The 20,565-nt window shown below is 53.7% G+C and overlaps 5 protein-coding genes across 5 annotated transcripts; 2 read left to right on the top strand and 3 right to left on the bottom strand.

Annotated features, from left to right (window-relative positions):
- Positions 1 to 119: 119 nt before the first annotated feature.
- On the bottom strand, positions 120 to 3,046 carry N656DRAFT_780691 (uncharacterized protein). Its single transcript, XM_064815430.1, has 3 exons — positions 1,204 to 3,046; positions 727 to 1,137; positions 120 to 535 (listed from the first exon to the last, which is right to left on the bottom strand). The coding sequence occupies exons 1-3, from the start codon at positions 2,700 to 2,702 to the stop codon at positions 391 to 393; spliced, it is 2,055 nt and encodes a 684-aa protein (XP_064668986.1). The 5' UTR covers positions 2,703 to 3,046; the 3' UTR covers positions 120 to 390.
- Positions 3,047 to 7,860: 4,814 nt separating this feature from the next.
- Positions 7,861 to 9,423, bottom strand: N656DRAFT_808294 (uncharacterized protein; the record flags this gene model as incomplete). Its single annotated transcript, XM_064818355.1, has 5 exons — positions 7,861 to 8,223; positions 8,275 to 8,431; positions 8,485 to 8,901; positions 8,958 to 9,356; positions 9,412 to 9,423. The coding sequence occupies 5 exons, from the start codon at positions 9,421 to 9,423 to the stop codon at positions 7,964 to 7,966; spliced, it is 1,245 nt and encodes a 414-aa protein (XP_064668985.1). The 3' UTR covers positions 7,861 to 7,963.
- Positions 9,424 to 11,992: 2,569 nt separating this feature from the next.
- On the top strand, positions 11,993 to 12,535 carry N656DRAFT_676237 (uncharacterized protein; the record flags this gene model as incomplete). The annotated part of the gene is made up of 2 exons (XM_064810484.1): positions 11,993 to 12,303; positions 12,382 to 12,535. Coding segments are annotated over 2 exons (465 nt in total), but the record flags the coding sequence as incomplete, so codon positions are not given.
- Positions 12,536 to 13,167: 632 nt separating this feature from the next.
- On the bottom strand, positions 13,168 to 15,464 carry N656DRAFT_734085 (uncharacterized protein). Its single transcript, XM_064812695.1, has 2 exons — positions 14,975 to 15,464; positions 13,168 to 14,919 (listed from the first exon to the last, which is right to left on the bottom strand). The coding sequence occupies exons 1-2, from the start codon at positions 15,121 to 15,123 to the stop codon at positions 13,362 to 13,364; spliced, it is 1,707 nt and encodes a 568-aa protein (XP_064668983.1). The 5' UTR covers positions 15,124 to 15,464; the 3' UTR covers positions 13,168 to 13,361.
- An 890-nt stretch (positions 15,465 to 16,354) lies between these two features.
- N656DRAFT_712014 (uncharacterized protein) lies at positions 16,355 to 20,451 on the top strand (the record flags this gene model as incomplete). Its single annotated transcript, XM_064811782.1, has 3 exons — positions 16,355 to 16,581; positions 16,639 to 18,878; positions 18,935 to 20,451. The coding sequence occupies 3 exons, from the start codon at positions 16,355 to 16,357 to the stop codon at positions 20,449 to 20,451; spliced, it is 3,984 nt and encodes a 1,327-aa protein (XP_064668982.1).
- Positions 20,452 to 20,565: the final 114 nt, after the last annotated feature.

The raw sequence follows: 20,565 nt of genomic DNA, 5'->3' as shown, positions 1-20,565 counted from the left end.
GTTCTTTTACTAAATCAACATGGAGTTCGCACAGCTACAGCATCTTAGAACTGAAAAATACTGACGGTGACCATTTTGCAATACCCGGGTGGCGCGCTATGGTATGTAAGTAGCTGCGAGCGATTCTGTATTGTATTGTACAGTACAATTTGGGGGCGATAAACAAATGCGGGTTTATGGCGACGATGATGTCTGCGGAGTGAATTCAGCTTATGCACGACAGTTTTAGGTAACAGCGACATCTGCAAATTGGAGCGCCAGAGTCCATAATCCCGCCCCCGATCATGAAGTTCGGTGTGTATGGACAGGGCAAAACGGAAAACACTGCTGAGATCGTTGTTGGTCCAACTGCTGAACCTATACTTGACCTCCGTATATACTGACGGCTTTTCACTCCTCCTTCTTCGCGCCAGGTCCCAACCGCCGATACTTCCTCTTGTCTCCCCGCCTCATCAGCACCTGATTCCTCGTTCCCTTCCCACCCTCCCAATATCCCTTCCCTCTCTTTCCAATCACACTCCTTCCGCAAAACGCACTGCACCGTCACCTGGTCAGCCATCTTATCCCTGTATCAAAAGCATAGGACGAGTTCAGCGGTGACCAGGCTTGCAAGCTAAACTTCTTTGAGCCCAATACCCGGCCATGACGGTCTGTACAACAATCGTTCGTGCTCGCGAGGCAGCAACAAGAGAATAAAAAAGGGGCATGCGGGATGAATGAACTCACCAGTCCTCGACCCTGTACCTCTGCTCTCTGGAGCACCAGCCACAGATCATCCTGTTGGCCCACTCGTTGACGTGGTCCTCGACGGCGTCATGGCACTTGTCGCACGGGTGCACCTTGTTGCAGCACGAGAAGCGGAACCAGCGGTGGCTGCGCCGGTAGTGGACGCACGCGCCGCGGTTGGGGAGGGGCTCGCCGGCGTGGAGGCCCAGCTTTTCCTGCTGCTGTCTGCGACGCGGGGCCGGCAGTGCGCCGCCTAACGACCCCGGACCGTAGGCGAGGAACTTGACGTCGGGGATCTTGAAGGTGAAGCGGGCGTGGCATTCGCGGCACACGTTGGTTGTCGCCTCGCCGCGCACCGAGACGAGGCCGCCTGCGGCAGTGGAGCACCGGCCACAGGTGGGCAAGAAGGTGCTGGCAAGAAGTTCCGGTTAGCTGATGATGGGACAGGAGAGAAAGGTGTGGTAGGGAGATAGATACCTTGGAAGCAGATCAGCCACGGTGCAAGCAGTGGCGTCGATAAACCCCGCGCGAGTCGAGTTTTGATGGACGAATTCCTGGCGGAAACGGACAGTAAATGGTGTTGCGCATTTCTTGCAGCTGCTGGACTTCTCGAGGTTATCCTTCAGCCCTCTCAACTCGTTCAGCGTCTTACAGCGGTCGCACTTGAGGCTGAGGCTGAGGATGGAAACTTGTAGCAGCTCGATGCCGTGTAACTCGATTGAAGGGAAAAGCAATGCGGTTCCCCGCTCTTGTGTCTGACTGGGCAGCGATGGGCCGCCCGTCTGTCCTTGCTCGATGGCAACTTCTCCGTCATCTTCATCTTCCTCGTAGGATTCCTCATCAGACTCGTCCCAGTCGTCCGACCCGTCGTCAGCGGCCCACTCAGGGGGTCGGGGGATTATGCGAATATGCCCCTTTTCAGCGTCCAAGGTTGAGGAATGCTCAGCCTCGTTTGCCTTGTGAGCTACGTTCCGTTCCGCTTCGCCAGTTTCCCTATCTCCAACAGGTGGTGCCTGGACTTGTTTCGCCAGAGTATGCATGTTCTGAGCAAGGTAGTTTAGTTGGCTCATCAAGGACATATGCTTCTGCTCTGCCGCCTTCTGCGCGAAGAGCTCCTCCAAAGGCCCCGCATCTTCAGACTCGACATCGTTCAGAAGGATCCGCAGGGACTGAAGGGGATAAAGGAGAGGTATAATGAGCTGGACGGACTGGACCTGCCGAAGGCCGACGGGGAGATCTGCCCTGCGCTTCGGTTCTAGGGGCAGCGTGTAAACGACGCCGTCGCTGGATCTGTGGTACAATGCCAATCGACTCATGCGAGTTTCGAGCTGCCTGACTTCCTGGGCCCTTCGTGCCTTTGCTTCGGCAATCTGCTCCCTTGAATGGGATTCCTCCGGGATGTATGGTCCGCCAACTACGAAGGACTCGGGAGCATGTTTCGCGGCCGGTGCCTCCTCCGCTACAGGCGCCGGTTCAGCATCCTGAGGTCGGCTGCCCTTGAATATTGTCAACTTAACCGTCTCGGCCTTCTGCTCTGATAACAGAGACTCGAGCCTCCTGTCAAGGGCATTGGTCAGGGCGAGGAGAGTTGCTCCTCGCTTCTCCTCAACAAGCTTGTCCCAGCCTCTTTCAATATTGATAGCAAATCCTCGGGGAATATTGCCATTCTTGATGTGCAGACGGGGTGATTGCCTCGGATACCTTGTGGGGATCCGAAGGTCACATTCTAAATGGTCCAGGTCAAAGGGGAAGTCAGGGTCAGACGGGGAAAGGTTAAAAAGGAGGGATAGTTCCCCGTCCAGGTCGACCTCCTTTGCAGAGTATCGGCGCTTCAACTGCTCGATTTGGTAGCTCCTAGCATCTTTAACCTCCCGCTCCGGCACCGGCCTCCGTACGACCCGAGAGGGTGGGGCCTCGGCCACCGCTTGTCTGCTATATCGGGGGGAAGCGCCGCCGCGGGTCCGGATGGGGATCATTAGCCTGAAGGAGAGTTATACTTGATAATATACAAGAACCCGAAATCCAAAAAGAAGGTGGGGTGACGAGAAGACGCAAAGATCGGAGAACGATGATACAAAAATGGGATTGATGAGAGATGCACTGAACGAGAAACCACGACTCAGCACATGCAGTTCCAATGGCAGGAACCAATGAAGTCGGCTAGAGGAGCTTTAAGGGGCACAACTTATGAACCGAGGGATAATCAAAATATTGCCATCGTATTTACAATCCAGCAGCTCGGCGAGGAGTAATCGGGTGCAGTGACTCAGAGCGTCTCATCAGTCGCCCCCACCGAAAACGAAGTGACGATGAAGTTCCAGGCGCGATATGCCAAGTGTGGGGCAATGATCGGCTCAAGGGGCACGGACCGTAATGTGGATCTTCCAGGGTGAGCCCAAGGTGAGATTCGGTGAGCTTGGCAACACTGCAGTCAACGACTGCGACTTCCTACCGGAGCCTTATTGATATCTTCCTCGAGGTGTCTCGTTCTGCTTAGCGGTCATGTTCTTCTCAAGTAGGTATTGTTCCATAACCCTCTGCTTTTACTTCTTTTTTGTTCCTTGCTACTATTCGTTCTCGGCCCTCAATACCCTTCTCAGCCTTCTGAAGTTCTGATAGTCTTCCTATCTCGTAGTTTCCCCTCAAGCGTGGTGGCAAGAGGTAAGCAAGAGCCCTGGGAAAGGTTCGTGATGCTGATGCTTGCATCCAGTCATCTCGCATTAGCAACCCAAGGACGTGCTGCAGTACACTAGACACGTAATGCTAAGAACAGGAATCGAAACTGGCCTCCAAGGTCTCTGTGGCTCGAATGATACGCTAGATAATGTGCAACACAGTCTCTAAACGCCATCACGGCTGCTTGTAGGGGATTAGGCAAAATACATGCTACCATGCATTGGAACAAACCGCCTGGTCATGTGAGGGAGCCACTTAAGAAACGAATATCGCTTCGGGCCGACCATGTGAACTTTGTTGCCGCTACCTGTATATAGTAAATCAGAGCTGATTCTCCCGGGTAAGCTAACCGTGGCCAGGGACGGGTAAATGGCGAGCCGACCTGGTGGTGCCAAAACCCCGGCCCCTAAGCAAGACTACATAGATAGGCCGGGTCAATGGTGATATGGATGTACGGGTGAAATGCACCCTTGTCCGATCTAACTGCCAACGGGGAGCGGACAGGATTACGTATCATGGGATAAAGGTAGTAGTGTTCATAACCGCGGGATCGGTTGATAACCGACGAGTTTCACTTCCGCTTGCTCACGTGGCAGCGTACATAGTAGTCGTTTTTCCAATCTTCATTGGAAGAGTTACATGATACAGCTCCGCCAAGGTAGGTAACCTGAACCTTTGCAATCGACAAAAGAAGTAGTAGCTAATGGGAAGGAGGGGTAAGACTTGCAAAGTAATCGGGCCCTCTGACAGTAACATTACTGGATGTAGCTCAGAGAGTTCTGTAGCTGATGCTGTTGCCCATTTGACGGCAGTGTAAACAACGGGTAATCCTCCCTAGCCAGGAATGGTTTGCTACTTGAGCATACCTATCATGATATTCTTTATTATCAATGTCGGCAAGCCAACATGCTATTTGTTTGCTGTTGCAGCCCGTTGGGATTCAGGGCAAGACCTGCCTTTCTCGTGAAAATATGCCAAATAAATACAGAACAAGCTGAGAGTGTTTGTCAGAAAGGGGTCGTTGCAATGTGACGACATGTTAGACTCACCTCCCTTGCTCTGCTTCCATAGTTCTGTACGTAAATATGTACAATCCAGGACGTCAGTACCTTTGGTAAATACCCTGCTTCGCTGTGTAGAGTCTCTTCGAGAGTTAGAACTAGCGTAACTGGTGGTCTGTGTTGATGACTAGACGGGCGAATCTGCAGGGTTGTAACGATCAAGGGGTTTAGATGCTGGCCACCGCTCTGCCTTGAAGCAGGGCGCCGTGCCGCCAATTGACCGCTGGAACGCTATTGCAGGCAAACCCAGACAGGTTTTCATAAGGGTTCCTAATGGCGACCACGCATATACACGGCTTACAATCAGCATCGAGCGTCAAGGGCTGTGTTTGCAGTTGTTGAGAAAACTCTGAAGAAAGGAGTCATGTTGCACCAGAGTCACAGCCACCGGGTTGAGTCCAGAGTGCTGTCATTCCAGCGTCAGGTAAACCGATGAAAAGGGGCCAAAAGTCAAACTTGGGGTATGAGACATCAGGGGTCTTGGTGTCATTGTCTAGACCATGAAGCGGAAGCAAACAGATCGGTTTGTGGTGTTCTGGTGATGGTGTGCCACAAAACGGGGTACCTCTCGGATGTAACTTGGCGAGGGAATCGCGGAAAGTCAAAATAAACGATAAATTCAAGTTGTGGAATTATCTGGGAATTTCTGGAGGTGTAAACGGTCATGCACCCCACGCTTGAAACGGAAATCAAGCCTGAGATTGTGTAACCACGGCCGTACTCAGCCCAGTATAGTACAACTCCCAAGGCCAAGCAGGGGTAAGGCGGTGCAAACTCGCCATCTTATTAATTGAGTCCTGAGCCCCGAAGGCGGTGATGTAGCTTAATGACTGAAATAGATAACTTCTCGAGCCCATCTAGGGTGGCAGCCAATTGGGGCGTTCAAAGGGAGAGTCAGTTCGAGGTATACTCTCGACATTGGGCTGGCAAGGCTTCTCTGGAGAACACCTAGCTCTCTCCTCCCGTGACTGGACGACGGTAGGCAGATTGAACCGACAACGCAAACTGCCTCTGAAAGGCTGCTTCGATTTGGCCTATCGCTGGGCCTGCAATGCCCAGAACGGTAAGGTTGATGAGGTGTAAGCGCCACATCGTGGCGTCTGCTTTTGCCTGGTGCGACTGTGGCGCGGCATCTTACGGAGCTGGAAACCATTGCCTGGCTCTTTCCTCCAAAAAATTATAAAAAAAAAAAAAAGGCAAAAATTGATAATGAGCAACAAGAAAAGTACCTAATCAACCATGAGAGATATCGTCATCGAAGTTATGCCTGGTTGCTGATTTTCCTGAAATCTTACGGTGCAAGCGACGCTTGAGGCGGCGCGGGGATAGTGACTCGCTGTCACATGGGCTGCTCCCCGGTCCGTTTTTTAACCTTCTCCGTCCCGTCCCTGCCACCGATACCACCCCACCGCCTCAACCCCCTAGGCTCCTGGAAAGATGGTGGGTATGCCGGCCAACCCCGCGGGCTGGATTCCCGGGTGCATCTAAAAAATGCTGGTCATCTGCCCTGGCTCGGCGACTGCCAACTCATCAGCCCTTAACCAGGTGAGTGAAGCCACCGACATCGTGCGTGGTGACAATGAAGAACATTCCGCCGCCATTCCCGCCGCAAAGTGCCCCTGGTGTCCGGCCCTAGGCTGAGAATCTCCCGTCTGTTTGCGTCAAATCGCGATCGAGCTCTCCTCCACGAGACGGATTGCCCGGCGGGCACAGCACCGCGGTGCCTTGCGAATGCAGCAAAAATCAAGGAAAGATACCGTCAAGATATCACGAAATCTCTCGAATTGCCGCCCCGCCTCCGGCTCGCATCGTTGACACAATGTGAACCGACGTTCGTCATTGCTCAACTCCCCGCCTTCGTTTGCCTAATCCCCCAGTCCATCCCAAACCCCGTCATTGACAACGCACCACTCCTTCCCTTTCCCCTTCTCTCCCTAGGCGACAGACGTTAGCCGGGCGAGGGCGAGCGAGGCTGGGGGAACCCAACTGCCGAAGCCTCCGGGTTCCAATGCCAACCAACGAATACGCCGCTAATTGATAAATCCAACTGTAAGGAAACCGTGAATGATGACGAACCCAACCGTCGTCCCAGCGCCACGGGCTCCATGGGGCTGTTTGTTGTGTTGTGCTCATTCCACGACCACGCAGAATTGGCGCCCAACCCGCACGCAAACGCGCGGGCAGGACGGAGGGCAGGTGATTTGACCTGCTTTTTTGCCAACCAGGCGCGGCTCACAATCCCATTTGACATAGGAGCTGCGGGCCGCAGAAAGGGGCGCCTGGTCAGGACAGCCCTCTTATTCTTTACTTTCTGATTTGCGCTTTACAAGTCGTCTGCCCGCTCCTTCGTCTGCATGGCGTCTGCAGGCTGGAATCCGCTGCGTTGTGGCTAACTTACTCTTTCAGCCTTTTTTTTCTTATTTCCTTTATTTATTCTTTTAAATCTACCATTTCCTGGGGCGTCTCCGTGATCACGATGATCGTCATCGTGATGGTGCAAGCGCATGTACCATGTACGATCATGCTGGCTCGCATCAGACCAGGGGAACAACTCAGAGGTCACTCAGAGCTCGTGCTATCGACCTTGTCAAGGAATAGTCTTGGGGCAGCCTGGCCAATACGGGCATGCCGTTTAGTTCTTTCGTACGGAGCTGGTCAGTCTGCTGTGTTTCTGCCTGTTGAGCAAACCCGGTAGGCCAACATGAAGTCTTGCCCCGTCTCGACTCATGAGCCGTCACCACTGGGTGAGGTCTGCGCTGGCGAAGCGGCTGCTGGTTGGGCCCGGTGAGGCCATGCACCCTTGGTGCCTTACCGCGGCGCCCGTACTGGCGACAACAGTGCAATGTATCGCGACATGATCAGACCTGTCGAGGGTGTTGTGATCAATTTGTCAAACGATGGGTTCAATTCGGGATGTAGCGATGCGTTGCCCACCAGTTGTTACATGCCTCCGTGCTTCTGTCCTGTTACTGTTTGTCTCTTGCTTGTTGACTTGACTCAAACGACGCTTAACCTGACAACTGCCTCGGCTGGCTCTTGACTTACCTGTTGACATTGGAGATGCCAGCTCATGAAGCTGGTAACGTTTTCCATCGACTTGGTGCAGTCTGACTGCCTGGGGCAGCTTTGTTAAAGCGGCTTCAGTATGGATCGCCGTGTCCTGCGCTTACCAGCCACTCCTCTTCGAAGATGTATTTCCGTCCTGAACGGAGTGGGAGAGTTCTCCGTTGATGATGGAATCCTCTTCAATAATGCCACGGGGAACGACCCGTGAAGCGGCAAATTTGGTAACATTCGCCCTTTCGTACACTCTGCATGATAGATAAGAACATTGGCTGCTCGCTGCTTGCTTCATGGTACCCTAAAACACCGCATGCATGAAACATCCGACAAAGTGGACTCCAAAATCTGGCTTCCGATCATCCACCGGGGGCGAGGTAACATTCAACTCGATTGGGAGGCTCTTGGGTTTCCGGCTTCGATCGCCGCCTGCATTCTCGCTACTCCCCCTTAAGAAGAGCGTTGCGGTCGGCGAACGGGTTCTCTTCATCTTCTTCGTCCTCTTCATCGTCAGAAGCTGGTGCCAGTGGCGCTGAACGGGGAGATAGCATGGAGGGCTTTGTGGCAGCGGAGGGTCGAGGTGGAGGCGCCGGACGCGGCGATTGCGGCGAGCTGATGCTGAGGCCAGCCATCCCTGAGACAGGGGATTTGGGGCTGCTGGGGGAGCTCGGTTCCTTTCCCTTGGCTTTTTCGGTCATCACTTGAACATGGTTAGATAGGCTTCCACAAGAGCGTTTGTCGCTGGACCTACTGCGATAGAGGTGAGCTTGTTCAGCGAGCTCATCATCCGAGTCGCTATCTGCGTCGATTGAGCGGTCCAGCTGCTCAAAAGTCATCAGGGCGGCGACAAGCTCGTCGTTCGCATGCAGCAAGCTTCCAAGCCATTGCTCAGAATCGACTAGGTGGATCTAACCGCTGTTCAGTGGCGAGTACGTTCAATAAGACCAACCACCCCGCTTACATATCGCAGGATCTTCCTCCGAAGCTGCTTGCACATCTCGAAGTGCTGCACCGCGATCTGGTTTTCAGAGATACGCTCCTTCTCTCTGTTGATGGTTTTCAGTGTATTCATCAAGTTGGTCGCGGAAATCGAGGCTTCGGCAATGTGGGCCTTCATCTGCTCCTTTTCGGTTTCGATATTGAAAGGCTTATGCTTCTTTTGTTTCTTTTCCTTCTTCTTCTTCTCTTTGGCGTCATAGCTAAATGACTGGATCACCCCAGTTACAGGAGGGTTAAGTGATGAGTTCCTGGAATGCGCTTTTGAAGGACCTGCTGGGCTGGGCTTGTCCTCTTCGTCGTCATCGCCGAAGGGATTGTCCGTCTCCTTGATCACTCTGGATCTCTCTTGGGTCACGGCTTGCTTCCGGCGGGGGAGTTCCTAGAGATATCAAGTTAGCAGGTTAGCAGAGTGAGCAGATATGCAGACATCCATGCCTGGTAAAGGCTCGCAATCCGCTCCATTCCACGTGTGTTCTTGTACTCGGCTGCCCAGCCTCGGAAGAGTTCTGAGCATTTCTTCTTCACCTCCGGATCCGAGAGCGCCGCTGTCGCGCAGAATCGCAACCGCTCAAGCAGTGCTTCATCGGCAAACGTCCTCTGGAATCGAGGGCCCGCGTTTTGGATCAGGCCATCGAGGAGAGTCAAGGCGCGGAGCTGACGATGGAGGTTACCATACTTGAGCTTTTTTCTGATTGCGCGCGCAGCCTCAGCAGGACCTGTATCTTGGAGGTTGACAACCTCTACAAGGTCCGGGATTCCACTGTAGTCATTCTCAGGGATCGCCTCGCTTGTCAGGCGCTCGATGGTAACGGTGACTGCCGTGTAAGGCTTTTTCTGTGGGATTTCTCAGTTTTCTGCACATTGGAAATCCGGAGGTTAATTAGTTCACCTGAGAGAACATGGCGGCTGTTTTGTATCCAAGCGACTAAGGACCTAATCTTCTGCAGTACTTAGCAGCACTGCACGGGTTCTCGGTTCTGAACTTCTCGTCAGACTCCGCTCACAGACGCAGGTCGCTATGATGGTGGAAGAGTGCAGACAAGCGGCAGACTCAAAGTCAAGTCTCTTCGAATATATCTGCCTCAGGAGAACGTCAAAGAGTGTGGCCGCATCAAGGCAGATTCAACGAGGCTGGGTCATGCGCAAGCTCCAAAAGATGCTGGTAGGCAGTCCCCATTTGGTCAGCTAGCCCGAATATGTACTGTACAGTACCTGCGACGTACCGTTGGCCAACGGTATGTAGTTCTCCTAGATCAACCCCTAATCAAGTGAATCAGATGGTCCCCGGCGATCGATACCTTCCACAACGATGCCGTGGTCAGAAAGCGGTTCAAACTTCACAGATAATGTGTTTGCTGATGTGGGCTGGGAGGGGCAATTCCGGGTAGAGAGAACCCCGCCATTTCCCTTTCCGGCAGGCTGAAACACCCCGATATTTACATACATACATACCGTTGTATTGTTACGTATGTATGTATGTATGTACAGTACAATACACCTAATACAATACCGGAACCGGTTGCACTGCATCTTGGTTCACCAGGTCAAAGTCGTTCGTCTTGCCAAGTTCGACAGTACTCGCTCCATAATCATTTTGGAAAATGGGAAGAGGAAGCACCAGCTCGCCCGGGAGCTACTACAACACGACGCTCGACCGCCGCTCTTCAGCCTGTACTCCGGCAATGCATCACCATCGCCGAAGATCCCACCACCAGCCCGGTCTCGTATCGTGTCACTAAAGGCGCACTGATACTATCGTTTAGGCTTCTCTTCCTTCGGAATCCTGGCCCTGGTGAGGCAGACTCTGTCTTTAGCGTTCAGGACCTGGAGCGTTACGCCGTAACTGTCTGGGAGGAAGTATAAAGATTATCGTACCTACCTTAGAGGCAACGGCCACCGACCTCGACAGTCGAGTTTTAAACATACGAATTCTAAACAGCTGTGTTTGTTGGAAGGTAAGTGCCAGAACGACTAATGGATCTAGGGTGTCTTACCCACGAAGAACAGGCCCAACCAGCTACGTGTAGCAAAGGAGCCATTCATCTTGGGACAGCTCCTTGACAGCTGCAACGTTCCAGGTTGGTCCAAAAGGGAAGGCACCACTCACACGTTCGACAAGGTTTGAAGAGACCTGGTGTCGCAGACAGAAAGTGCATTCCGCACCAATTCTCAACTTGGCAGGAAGTCTTTCTGATCTAAGCATCCGTATCAGTCTTGATCTTCATCTGGTCCATGGTTTTGATCCATCTAGTGCCAACCTTGGCCCAGGCACGCTTGTATACACCATCAGGGCCTGTTATAAGCCATCTTACGTACCTCTGAACCTAGGTTTCTCTGGGAAAATGCAGACGGCGGTGCCCAAGACCAAGATTGCCGATCAGGACGGTCCGCTCAAGAAACGCACCGCTGAACCCCCCCAGCGCGGTACTAAACGGCAGCGGCAGATGCTCAGCCCTCAGCCGAGGGGGAACCCCCCAACACAGCAAACGTCGTTAAATCTGAGGGCTACGAAGCCTTCAGCTACCAGTCATGCCCTTGTTCCGCATCTCCATAGTTCCTCTCGGTCTGAATGCCACGATAGTGCCGAGCAGGGTTCATTTACATGGTCGGCAGGTCTATCCGGGTCCTCAGAGCCGTCTCAATTTTACACAACAGACAGTTCTCCTTACCATGGTCGAGAGCTCCCGTCATTTGCCGCCATTTCCGCTCCCAATTCCAATCCACAATTCAAAGACTATGATAACCAGTGCCATTCATTCCTCATCCACAGCACCCGGCTTCCACAAAATACGCCCGGTTTTGATGAAGCTCAGGCCCAATCTGAAGAGGGCTCCGGGAACAGGCAAGTCGAGAACACACAGCATCGACCAAGGCTTCCCGTCGAAAATGCCGGAACGGAGAAGGATAGTGTGTCAAACAGCGGCCAAATTCAACCAAGAGTTTCACCCGACCCGCCAAATGCTCCTTGGCCAGGCCACGCTTCCTGGGATGACCAAGACCACCATGCAGACTTTGACGATGATGAAGTTCTGGAGGCAATGGAAAGCCTCATCCGTACAGAGCAAGCATCCGAATCTGACGATTCGTGCTCTGTCACACGATCAGATGAAGAAGAAATGGTGCTGTTGGCGAGCTCATTCACACCTTCAAATCGGCAGGTCCCACCATCAAACGTTCTGAAAGACACAGACCCTCCTTCCTCTACCACCATTGACATTTTCAATCTGACGCCAGAACACCCGACTCTTTCCAAATCGGCTCATGGAGGGAACCTTCCCTTAACCGCGAGAAGACTGGCAGACGGTGAAGATTTGTTTGACGAGGAAATTGACTGGGATGGAGTAGTCCAAACCCTGGACCTCTGCCCCAAGAACCTACCTCTTTCCGCGTCACCAGCTCCTGCCCCATCGCTCCTATTACGTCCACCATCATCACCTTCGCCATTATCACTACCGCAATCCCGTGCTCCAAAACCAGGTATTCGCCCCAACTTCCCCCTTCCAGTGCCTTCCAAATCCCCCATTCCGGGTCTCACAAGCACGACCATCCTACGGATTTGCTTTCACATCAATCACTTCCTAACCGAAGCCTCGCGGTGCCACCGGGTTAGCCAGGACGCGATTTTCGAATGGTATGCCCGCGTGGCCTCCTCGTGGCGGGAGGAGCGGCCTGCCAGGATCCAGCTTTTCCGGTTTGCGGACCTGTACCAACCCGAACGCGATGAGATGCAGTGTCTGGACGGTGCATTAACGGGTTGGAAGCCTGGAGGCGAGATTGAGCGGTTGAGTGCGGTCTTCTTGGAGACTTCGGGGGCTGCCGGGGACGATGGGTTTGGGAATGGGGACCGATACAGGCATAGGGACGGACTGGGCATGGAAAAGAGAGAGATGAAAATGTGTAGGTGTGTGTGTAGGGCTAAGAGGGATGGTGGAACTCATATGGGATGGACGGTGCAGGTTCACTGGATCGGGGAAGTGAGTTGGGATGAGGTGGAAAAGGTTAGAAAAGTTTTTTGTGCCGATTCAGGGCCCGGCGAGACTGGCCATCGTGATGATATTGATCGAGGTGTTGGTCTGGGCGGCTGAAGGCTTTCTCTGAACTATGTCGGAAGGATCTGAACGAACGAATGGGCGTGTATTGCTCTTCCGCTTATATCTGGAGTGGAATCTGTCTTTGAATCTGCTAGCTAGCTGCAGTCCGGTTGATCATAGCTTTCCCTGCCACAGGATCTTGTTGGTCAGAGACGTTACCTTCTGCCGAAATATTTGCCACATTTGCCAGATCCTTTCGGTCTCATACTCCTGCCGGTCGTCAATAGTTTCGTTTGATAGAAATACGAAAGAAATAGCACAAGTGTGCCTGGCTCCAGCAAGCCTTTCGAATGGAGGTCTTGATAAGCTTGTAGACGACGAGTTTTGGGTCAGCCTCTGATCCCTGGCTTACAACCTCATAGCGGTCTGGTGGAAATGCGACTGGGGTTTTATTGGAATGGGGAATCTCTGCGTTTGAGGGTTGGAAGTACGGATATGGAATTGACTTGCTTCTCAAAGAGGTAGGCGGCGAGGAGCGGGAAAAGAAGGGGGAACTATATCACCATGGCAGCACGAACACGTTGACTCTAGTGGATCATGGTGACATACCATTTCATCATTCAAATTTTATCTACCCCTTTCACATGCACAATAGCCTCACACCGTCGATGCTCTATAGTTGAGAATATTGATCTCATTCGTCGAAACAGAGATCCCATGAGAAGACCACCCCATCTAACCCAATGTCCCTTGGTATCGAGAACAGCAAGCCGGCGAGGCTATGCAAGAGATCAGTGCATGTGGATGCTTAACGAAGGTAGGTGGCAGGATGGGCAGCCCGCTCCTTGATGGCGAGGTTTGTCTGTAGCATGCCCCGCTTCTCCTGATTCTTCCACTCTCTTTGGCGACCCTTGATGACGAGCTTCCTCACAGTCTTATCTGAGAGGTTCGTGACACCGAGTCCTCGCATCTCCCTCGTAACCAGAGCGCGCTCGCGGGCGGCAGCGGCAGCGTCCCTGCTTCGCCCTCTGGGTGTGGCGCTCTGGCTCTCATCACCGTCGACGTCCATCGCATCCCCCCGTTCCGCGGCCTCAATGGCGAGACGTTCCGCTCGCTCAGCCGGGCTCGGGTGATTATACAGATTTTGGCGGTAATACCGGTTCAATGAGCGGTGGCCGACCGACTTGCCAGAGGGCAGGTGAAGCTCGTATTCGTCGTAAAAGACAGCATGGGGCCGCCTGTGGCCGTGCGCATGCCAGCCATCGGCTTGGTGATGGGTACGAGCTGTATCGCGTGCATGGTGCGGATGCTTGCTTAGCCGTTCGTATTGATGGTAATGCTGCTCGGCCGGAACAGCATGGAGGTCGTTAGAATCGAGAGATGAGGCTTCACTGTCTGTCTCCCAGCCCTCCTCTTCCTCCACTTCCCCGCCGTCTGAACCAGTGACCTTACTGGAGCGCTTAGCCCCGAGTTTTGCACCGCCGTTTTGCTGCTCACCATCCTCCGACTCGTCCTCCCAATCATCCTCCCCATCCGAGTAGGTGCTACGGAAATCGTAGAACTCGCCTATGTCGAGCTGATCCGCCTCTGTAGTGTATGGAATCTGGCAATGCCCCTTATCCCGCATATGTGTTTGCACAGCATATGCATTAGCCTTCACTTTCCCGCATGTGAGACACTCGTTCAGATCGAAAACGCGTTCTTGAAGGTGGCGAAGCAAGCCTTCGGGGTCCACCAGATACTGCTTCTCGGGGACAAACATGCCGTGGATGCGTTCCATATGGTTCAGATTAAGTGGGGGCGTAGGGGACTCGTAGTTGCAGAACAAGCATGTCTTGAGCGACCGGGCCGGCACAGTGGGCTTCACGCCTGTCGGAGTGGCTGCGGCAGGGGTCGAGTCTTTCTCGCTGGGAGTCTGTGAAACGGGGTGATCGGGCTTGTACTGTTCCGCATCAGACAAGTGGGGATTTGACGGCCGCTTGACCGGAGAGACACTCTTGTGAAGCCCGGTGTTCTTCAAGCCCTCAACAACCTCGTTAAACTCTTCTTCAACATCGGAATCGAGCACCGAGTCTGTGGCGGCAGGCTCGCCCAGGGAAAACGACATGGAGCTTGCTTCATCATCAATCTTTGCGTTAGGCCGCGATGCTAGGGCAGCAACCCTCGCCTTGTGTTTGGCGCTGAGGAGATGATTGCGAAACGAGTTCTCGCTGTAGTATGTCTTTTGGCAGGTATCGCAAGCCCTCTCGAAACCGGCCTTGTCTGCTTGTGCCGTCGTCTCGGCCCGTGCCTGCAGGACCTTCTCGGTGAATACCTCGGATGAAATGGGAGGCAACGAGGCAACACGACGTTTGAGATTGTACCGACTGAGGGGCTGTGTAAGTCTCTTCTTCCAGGTCATGGATTAGCAGGAACACTTACTGCCAGTCGCTGCGCATGTGACCCCTCTGCAGGTCGCTGTTGCGGAAGGCGACTTGGCACGAGTTGCAGGTGTATGGATGAGGAGTGCCGGTTTCCATTCTCGAGCCATTGCTGCCAGGACTGTTACGACTGCCGGAAATGGTCGCCATGGCTGGGAGACGAGTTGCGCGATGGCTTGCGAACAAACTTCTTCAGCGGAATCTGGAGGGGAAGAGTGTTCTGGCCGAGAGGCGGGGTTTGATTGTTTCGCTAGGTACTCCGTAATTATCGACAAGTGACCTTTGTCAGCCTCGGAGACAAATGCCGCACACAACGGGAGTTAGAAAGTCGCGGCGTAAGGTAAGGGCCAGCTATATAAATGCAGAGAGCAGAAAGGATGAAGAACCTGCTGATTAATGGCCTGGAGATACCAGAGTTATTAGGGTTGGCCACTGAAACCAAAACATTATAAGAATTTCCAGTGGCGGTTTTGGTGGGGTTTGCGTTTCAACGTCACTTCGTCTTGGCATGCGGGAACCCCAGTCATCTGTCAAAGCCAGGGTTCCCAAACAGAAAATCATTCTTCGTCATCCAGCACTGCATCACCAGTGAGGGCCCCAAATTCTTTGCCGAAGTTCATTCCATTGTGTACAGCTGTACTGTGGTATAAACCTCGGAATTTGTAAGCAATACTCGATCGAACTCAGAGATTACTATTACTTGTACGTATACAGTATTCATATTATTGAAGTCTAATGGAATTGAAGTCCATCCTGCACGGTGCCCGTTGGTTCCACAACTTCCACGCCAGTCACTGGCAGTAAGTTTGTCTTTTGCCCATAGGCGTAGGGACAGATAGTCTCGGTCGTCAAAGAAACGCACATACATGACGACTTGTCTGTCGTACGAAGGTACTTCGTATCTTAGCTGCTGTTACACAGTAGTTGAAGTTCAGGGAAGCCGAGTGCGGCTGGAGCTCCGAGCCGAGCAGAGAACTGTGCCAAATCAGCTCGCTCACTGTGCTTCGGATGTCACATCTTCGTCGACATTGAACCGAAAGCTGATTGATTGCTTTGGCCGCATCACCACCAGTTCGACCACCGTAGTCTTCTTCACTTCCCAAATCTGGAATTCGACCATCCAACACATTATTCCCGGACTGCAATCCAACACAACGTCATTTCCATTCGATATACGGGAACTCCATGAGTGCAAGTGACGGTCGGCCGAGCGAGCGCTGCTTCCCTCCTGATTCCTGAACCCTCGATCCGGCCGCTCAAACTCTGGGCGCCATCGCCATCGCCATCCATCTCGTCGAGTGCCCGAACTCCTGCTCCGGAGACACGAGTCTGCCCAATCGGTTGCCGGCTACCTGCTCAGTAAGATTTTGACATCCATGTCATGACTGGGGACGCCATGCGGCCAGCTAGTGCCGGAAACAATAGCTACACCAACGTCGAAGATGTCGAACTTCTCGCTGGGCTTTGGGAAGAAGCCCGCTTTGCGAGACTACCATGCGATGCGCCAAGCGAGTTGAAAGACCTGGTTGAGGACATCGACAACCCGAAGCGTGTCTATGCCATCCACAAGGCTGCCCGCCGCCACAACTTCCAGCTACTTGTGCAGAGGTAAGTTGGGCTTTGATTCTCTTCCCAGACATCAGCTGACCGTCCTCATCTGTCCAGATATATCGTACAGCTTCGTGAAGGCTGTGGCTCTGAGTACTGCACGACATCGACATGCTTCACATGCCGGAGACGTGTTGCCGGGCGTGCTCCGGTCCGCAGGTACAACACAACAAGCGCAAGGACGCTGGCAACGTACCTGGCGAGTCAAGATAATCCCGAGAATGGCCTCTGTCCAGCTCTCAGACCCCCACGGACGCCTCCAGCCTCGCTCAACTCACTGGTATTCGTACCGTCTCCGAAGTCGCGGTTACGCGATGAACATCCTCGAAGAACCCAGACTGCCCACAGTCGCCCGGTCTCGCCGAAAGGTGCTGCTGGCATTGGCGGGCGACCCGTTATGCGGAGCCGCAGTGCGACAGTAAGCGAAGAAGGCAGGGAAGAATCCAGTCAGACAAGCCCCAAAAATCAATCGGCTGCTCAGAAGCAGCCCCAGCGTCCTGCTTTTACAGTCATCGAGGAACCTGTCAGCAAAGATCACCGGTCGTTTGCCGCAAACGTCTTCGGAACGGTGGCCTTCAAGATGCTTGAGTGGCTGACCCCAGCTGCAGTCGAGGACATGTCGCGAAGGACTTGGGGCTTTCGCAGCAACACGGAGGCCGATTACAGAGGCGAGGCGCCGGCCACGCCGGAGCCAAAGTTGAGGCATGACGAAAGCTCTAATGAACTGAAACCGGCACAAGGCTCGCCTGTTGTATCCGCTGAACCCAGCGAGACTCGGTCGAACGGCAGGGAACACATTGGACGTACGCCGACCGAGAAGGCAGAATGCGGATCTCAAGACTGTCAGAATTTACGCGACCCCCTGTCCGTATCCCGCACGACCGGCAAGCGCCGCAACTCGAATGCCAAGGTCCGGACATCAACTGCGCCGAAGCCGAAGCGCCAGCTCTCGATCGATCCCTATACACAGGAGGCTGCGAGTGAAGATGCTTTTTCCGGGCTGCTAAGGTCTCCTCGCGCCGCTGATAAGGCAGCCCGAGTTCCAAAGGCGGCAGGCTCAAACATCCCTCGTCCAATTTCCCAACTTTCTTCGGCAGGGTTCTTCGACGATGTTACCTTGGAGAAGATGCCGCCCCCCAAGACCATCGATATAAAGCCAAGGGCCGGTCGCTGCCAGCTCGATGAGACAGCGAACAGCCTCTCGGGCGGGCTCCAGGACTCCGCCGCCACTTCAGCTGTTTCCACTGACAGGTCCTGCAGCACGAGCTCAGCCACCGCCATAGGACAGGACTCGGAATCCGAGGACGACAGTGTACTTCCTCAGGCACTCTCCAGATTAGATGCCGAGATTGTTGACTTCATATGCGACGTGATTCAACAAGACGGCACCGCCGAGAAGCATCTCCTCGAGCCGCGGTGTATCACTAGGATCCACAACCAGAAGGCCAGCCAAGGAAAGCCAGCCAGGCGGAAGCGCCGGTCGGGGTCTAAGTATTCCGCGGATCTGAAGCTCGAGTGGAAGCTGTTCGTTGAGCAGACACTCTTCTACGTGCTTAGTGATCCACAGCAGGCTCTCCGATCCTTCACTCACAAGGGCCAATTATACGACTCCCAGACTCTTTGGTACTGCATGCTTAGGATGACACGGATTGCACCCAGTCTGGTATTCCACAGCCTTTGGCTCGCCGCGGCCAGTCTATTCGCTCCGCCCAAGGTGCTGCAGACTTTGAGGTCGCCGACCACGAAGCTTTTCCCGAAGAAGGAGGCCTCTCTTTCCAACTTGGAGGCAGGGCGCCTTATGTCGATATGCTTGCATGCTTTGATTGCCGCAGCACCCCTGACTACCGAGTCCCAGCAACTGTACGATATGTCGAGAATCCGATCCCACGGCTTAAGCCTTGCGGAAAGTGGAGCTGTAGCTCGACAGCCAAAGGATCTCTGCCTACAATACGAAGATACCTTCACCGATCCTCTCGCCCTTAGACTAGCGAGGCGGTTATTTGCAGCCATCACGACGCGTCGCTATTTCAACGAACTCAGCCGGTCAATCATTGAAGGCGATGAAGAAGAAGAGCAAGACGTGCTCACGCCGTTATTCTCACAACTAGATTTTCTGAACATGGATGCCGTGTATATTTTGGACTTCCCGTTCCCGGAGCGTGCCCTACATGAAACCCGCGTGCCGATTCTCTTGCTGGACTGGGCGAGAGCCGTCATGCTAAATGACTGGGATGGGTCTCCCGAGGTCCGCGGAGACAGTCCTTTTGGCGGTGCCCTCGCCTTGATTGAAGCAATGTGTAAGTTATCCTAGCCTAGGAGCTCTGACGGACCCATAGGCTGACAGTGATGACAGACAAGAAACGCCAGGAGCTTCTTCTGGCTGATGCTCAGTTTCGCTCCGACTACTTTGCAGAGCGGCTGGACTCGGTTCAGATGCCCATCTCGTGGCTGTCTCATGTCTCGAATCGGCAGCGATTACACCTTCTAGACTTTCCCTTTATATTCAGCCCAGCGAATCTTGTATCCTACTTTCGATCCATCAATTTCTCCAGGATGAGTCGTTCGTTCGAGGAATCCACCTCTCTACATGAGAAAATTGATGTGATTTCTGTGCGGACGGCCCTCCGTTCGCACCACAAAGCGGTCATTACAGAGCGGCTGAAAGTAGCAGCGGCAAAGTATTTGATCTTGAATATTCGGAGAGAGAGCGTCATCGAAGACGCTTTCAACCAGTTATGGCGGAGAGAGGAGCGAGAGCTTTTGAGGCCCCTGAAAGTTCACCTGGGAGAGTCGACAGGCGAGGAAGGCTTTGACTCCGGCGGCGTCCAACAGGAATTCTTTAGAATGGCCATTGCAGAAGCACTGAACCCCGACTACGGTGCTTTCACGGTTGATGAAAGGACCCGCATGGCTTGGTTTCTTCCTGGCTCCATGGAAGACGACTGGAAGTTTGAGCTCATCGGCCTGCTCGTATCGCTCGCAGTCTACAACGGCCTGACGCTACCGGTTACGTTTCCGAAAGCCCTCTACCGCAAGCTTCTCGGAGAGCCTGTCACCGAGCTTCACCACATTGCCGACGGCTGGCCTGATCTAGCAAGCGGCCTCACTTCTCTCCTAGAGTGGGACGAGAAGGACGGCCTCGTCGAAGATGTATTCGCGAGGACGTACGAGTTCTCCATCTCCGTTCTAGGCATGCACATCACGCGCGAGATGGAATCCGCTTCTTCCGGCAGCGACAAACACCACGACCGAGCCGAGCAGGAATGGCCACAATTCCCCAAGACCGTCGCACAGTCCTCCACCCTCCCTCCCCCGCATCTGGGCAATCCCAAGGAAGACGAAGCCCCGCTCGTCACCAGTGCCAACCGAAACGCCTACGTATCGGACTACATCCGCTACTTGACTGACGTCTCCGTCCGCCGGCAATACGAGGCCTTTGCCCGCGGCTTTCACACCTGCCTGCACCCCAAATCTCTCACGCTGCTCACCCCAAACCTCCTGCAGTCGGTCGTCGAAGGTGTGCAAGAGATTGATATATCCGAGCTGAAGCGCTACACGCGCTATGTTGGGTGGGACGCGTCGCACCGGACAGTCAAGGATTTCTGGAGTGTTGTGAAGCGGTACGACGAGAACATGAAGAGAAAGCTTCTCGAGTTCGTCACGGCCAGCGATCGAGTGCCCGTCGGCGGCATCAAGAACATGATGTTCATCGTGCAACGCAACGGCTCGGAGGATGATCCCGCAGGCAGGCTGCCCACCTCGTATACCTGTTATGGGACGTTGCTCCTCCCGGAGTATAAGGATAAGGAGATGCTGAGGGAAAGACTGGCCATGGCGCTGGATAATGCGCAAGGGTTCGGGTTCGCTTAGGTTCTCTATACCTGCCATGGGCTTTCTACGACTGGGCTTAGTTATTACGGTAAAAGGGCAGGGGGTGTGATGGTTAGGAGGAGAATAAATGGATGGGTCTGGATTGGGGGGGAA

The sequence above is a fragment of the Canariomyces notabilis genome, assembly GCF_033297395.1.
Source record: "Canariomyces notabilis strain CBS 508.74 unplaced genomic scaffold N656scaffold_15, whole genome shotgun sequence".
Taxonomy (NCBI): Eukaryota; Fungi; Ascomycota; class Sordariomycetes; order Sordariales; family Chaetomiaceae; genus Canariomyces; species Canariomyces notabilis.
The sequence above is the reverse complement of the archived record's forward strand: the minus strand, read 5'-3'. Positions and strand labels throughout refer to the sequence as shown.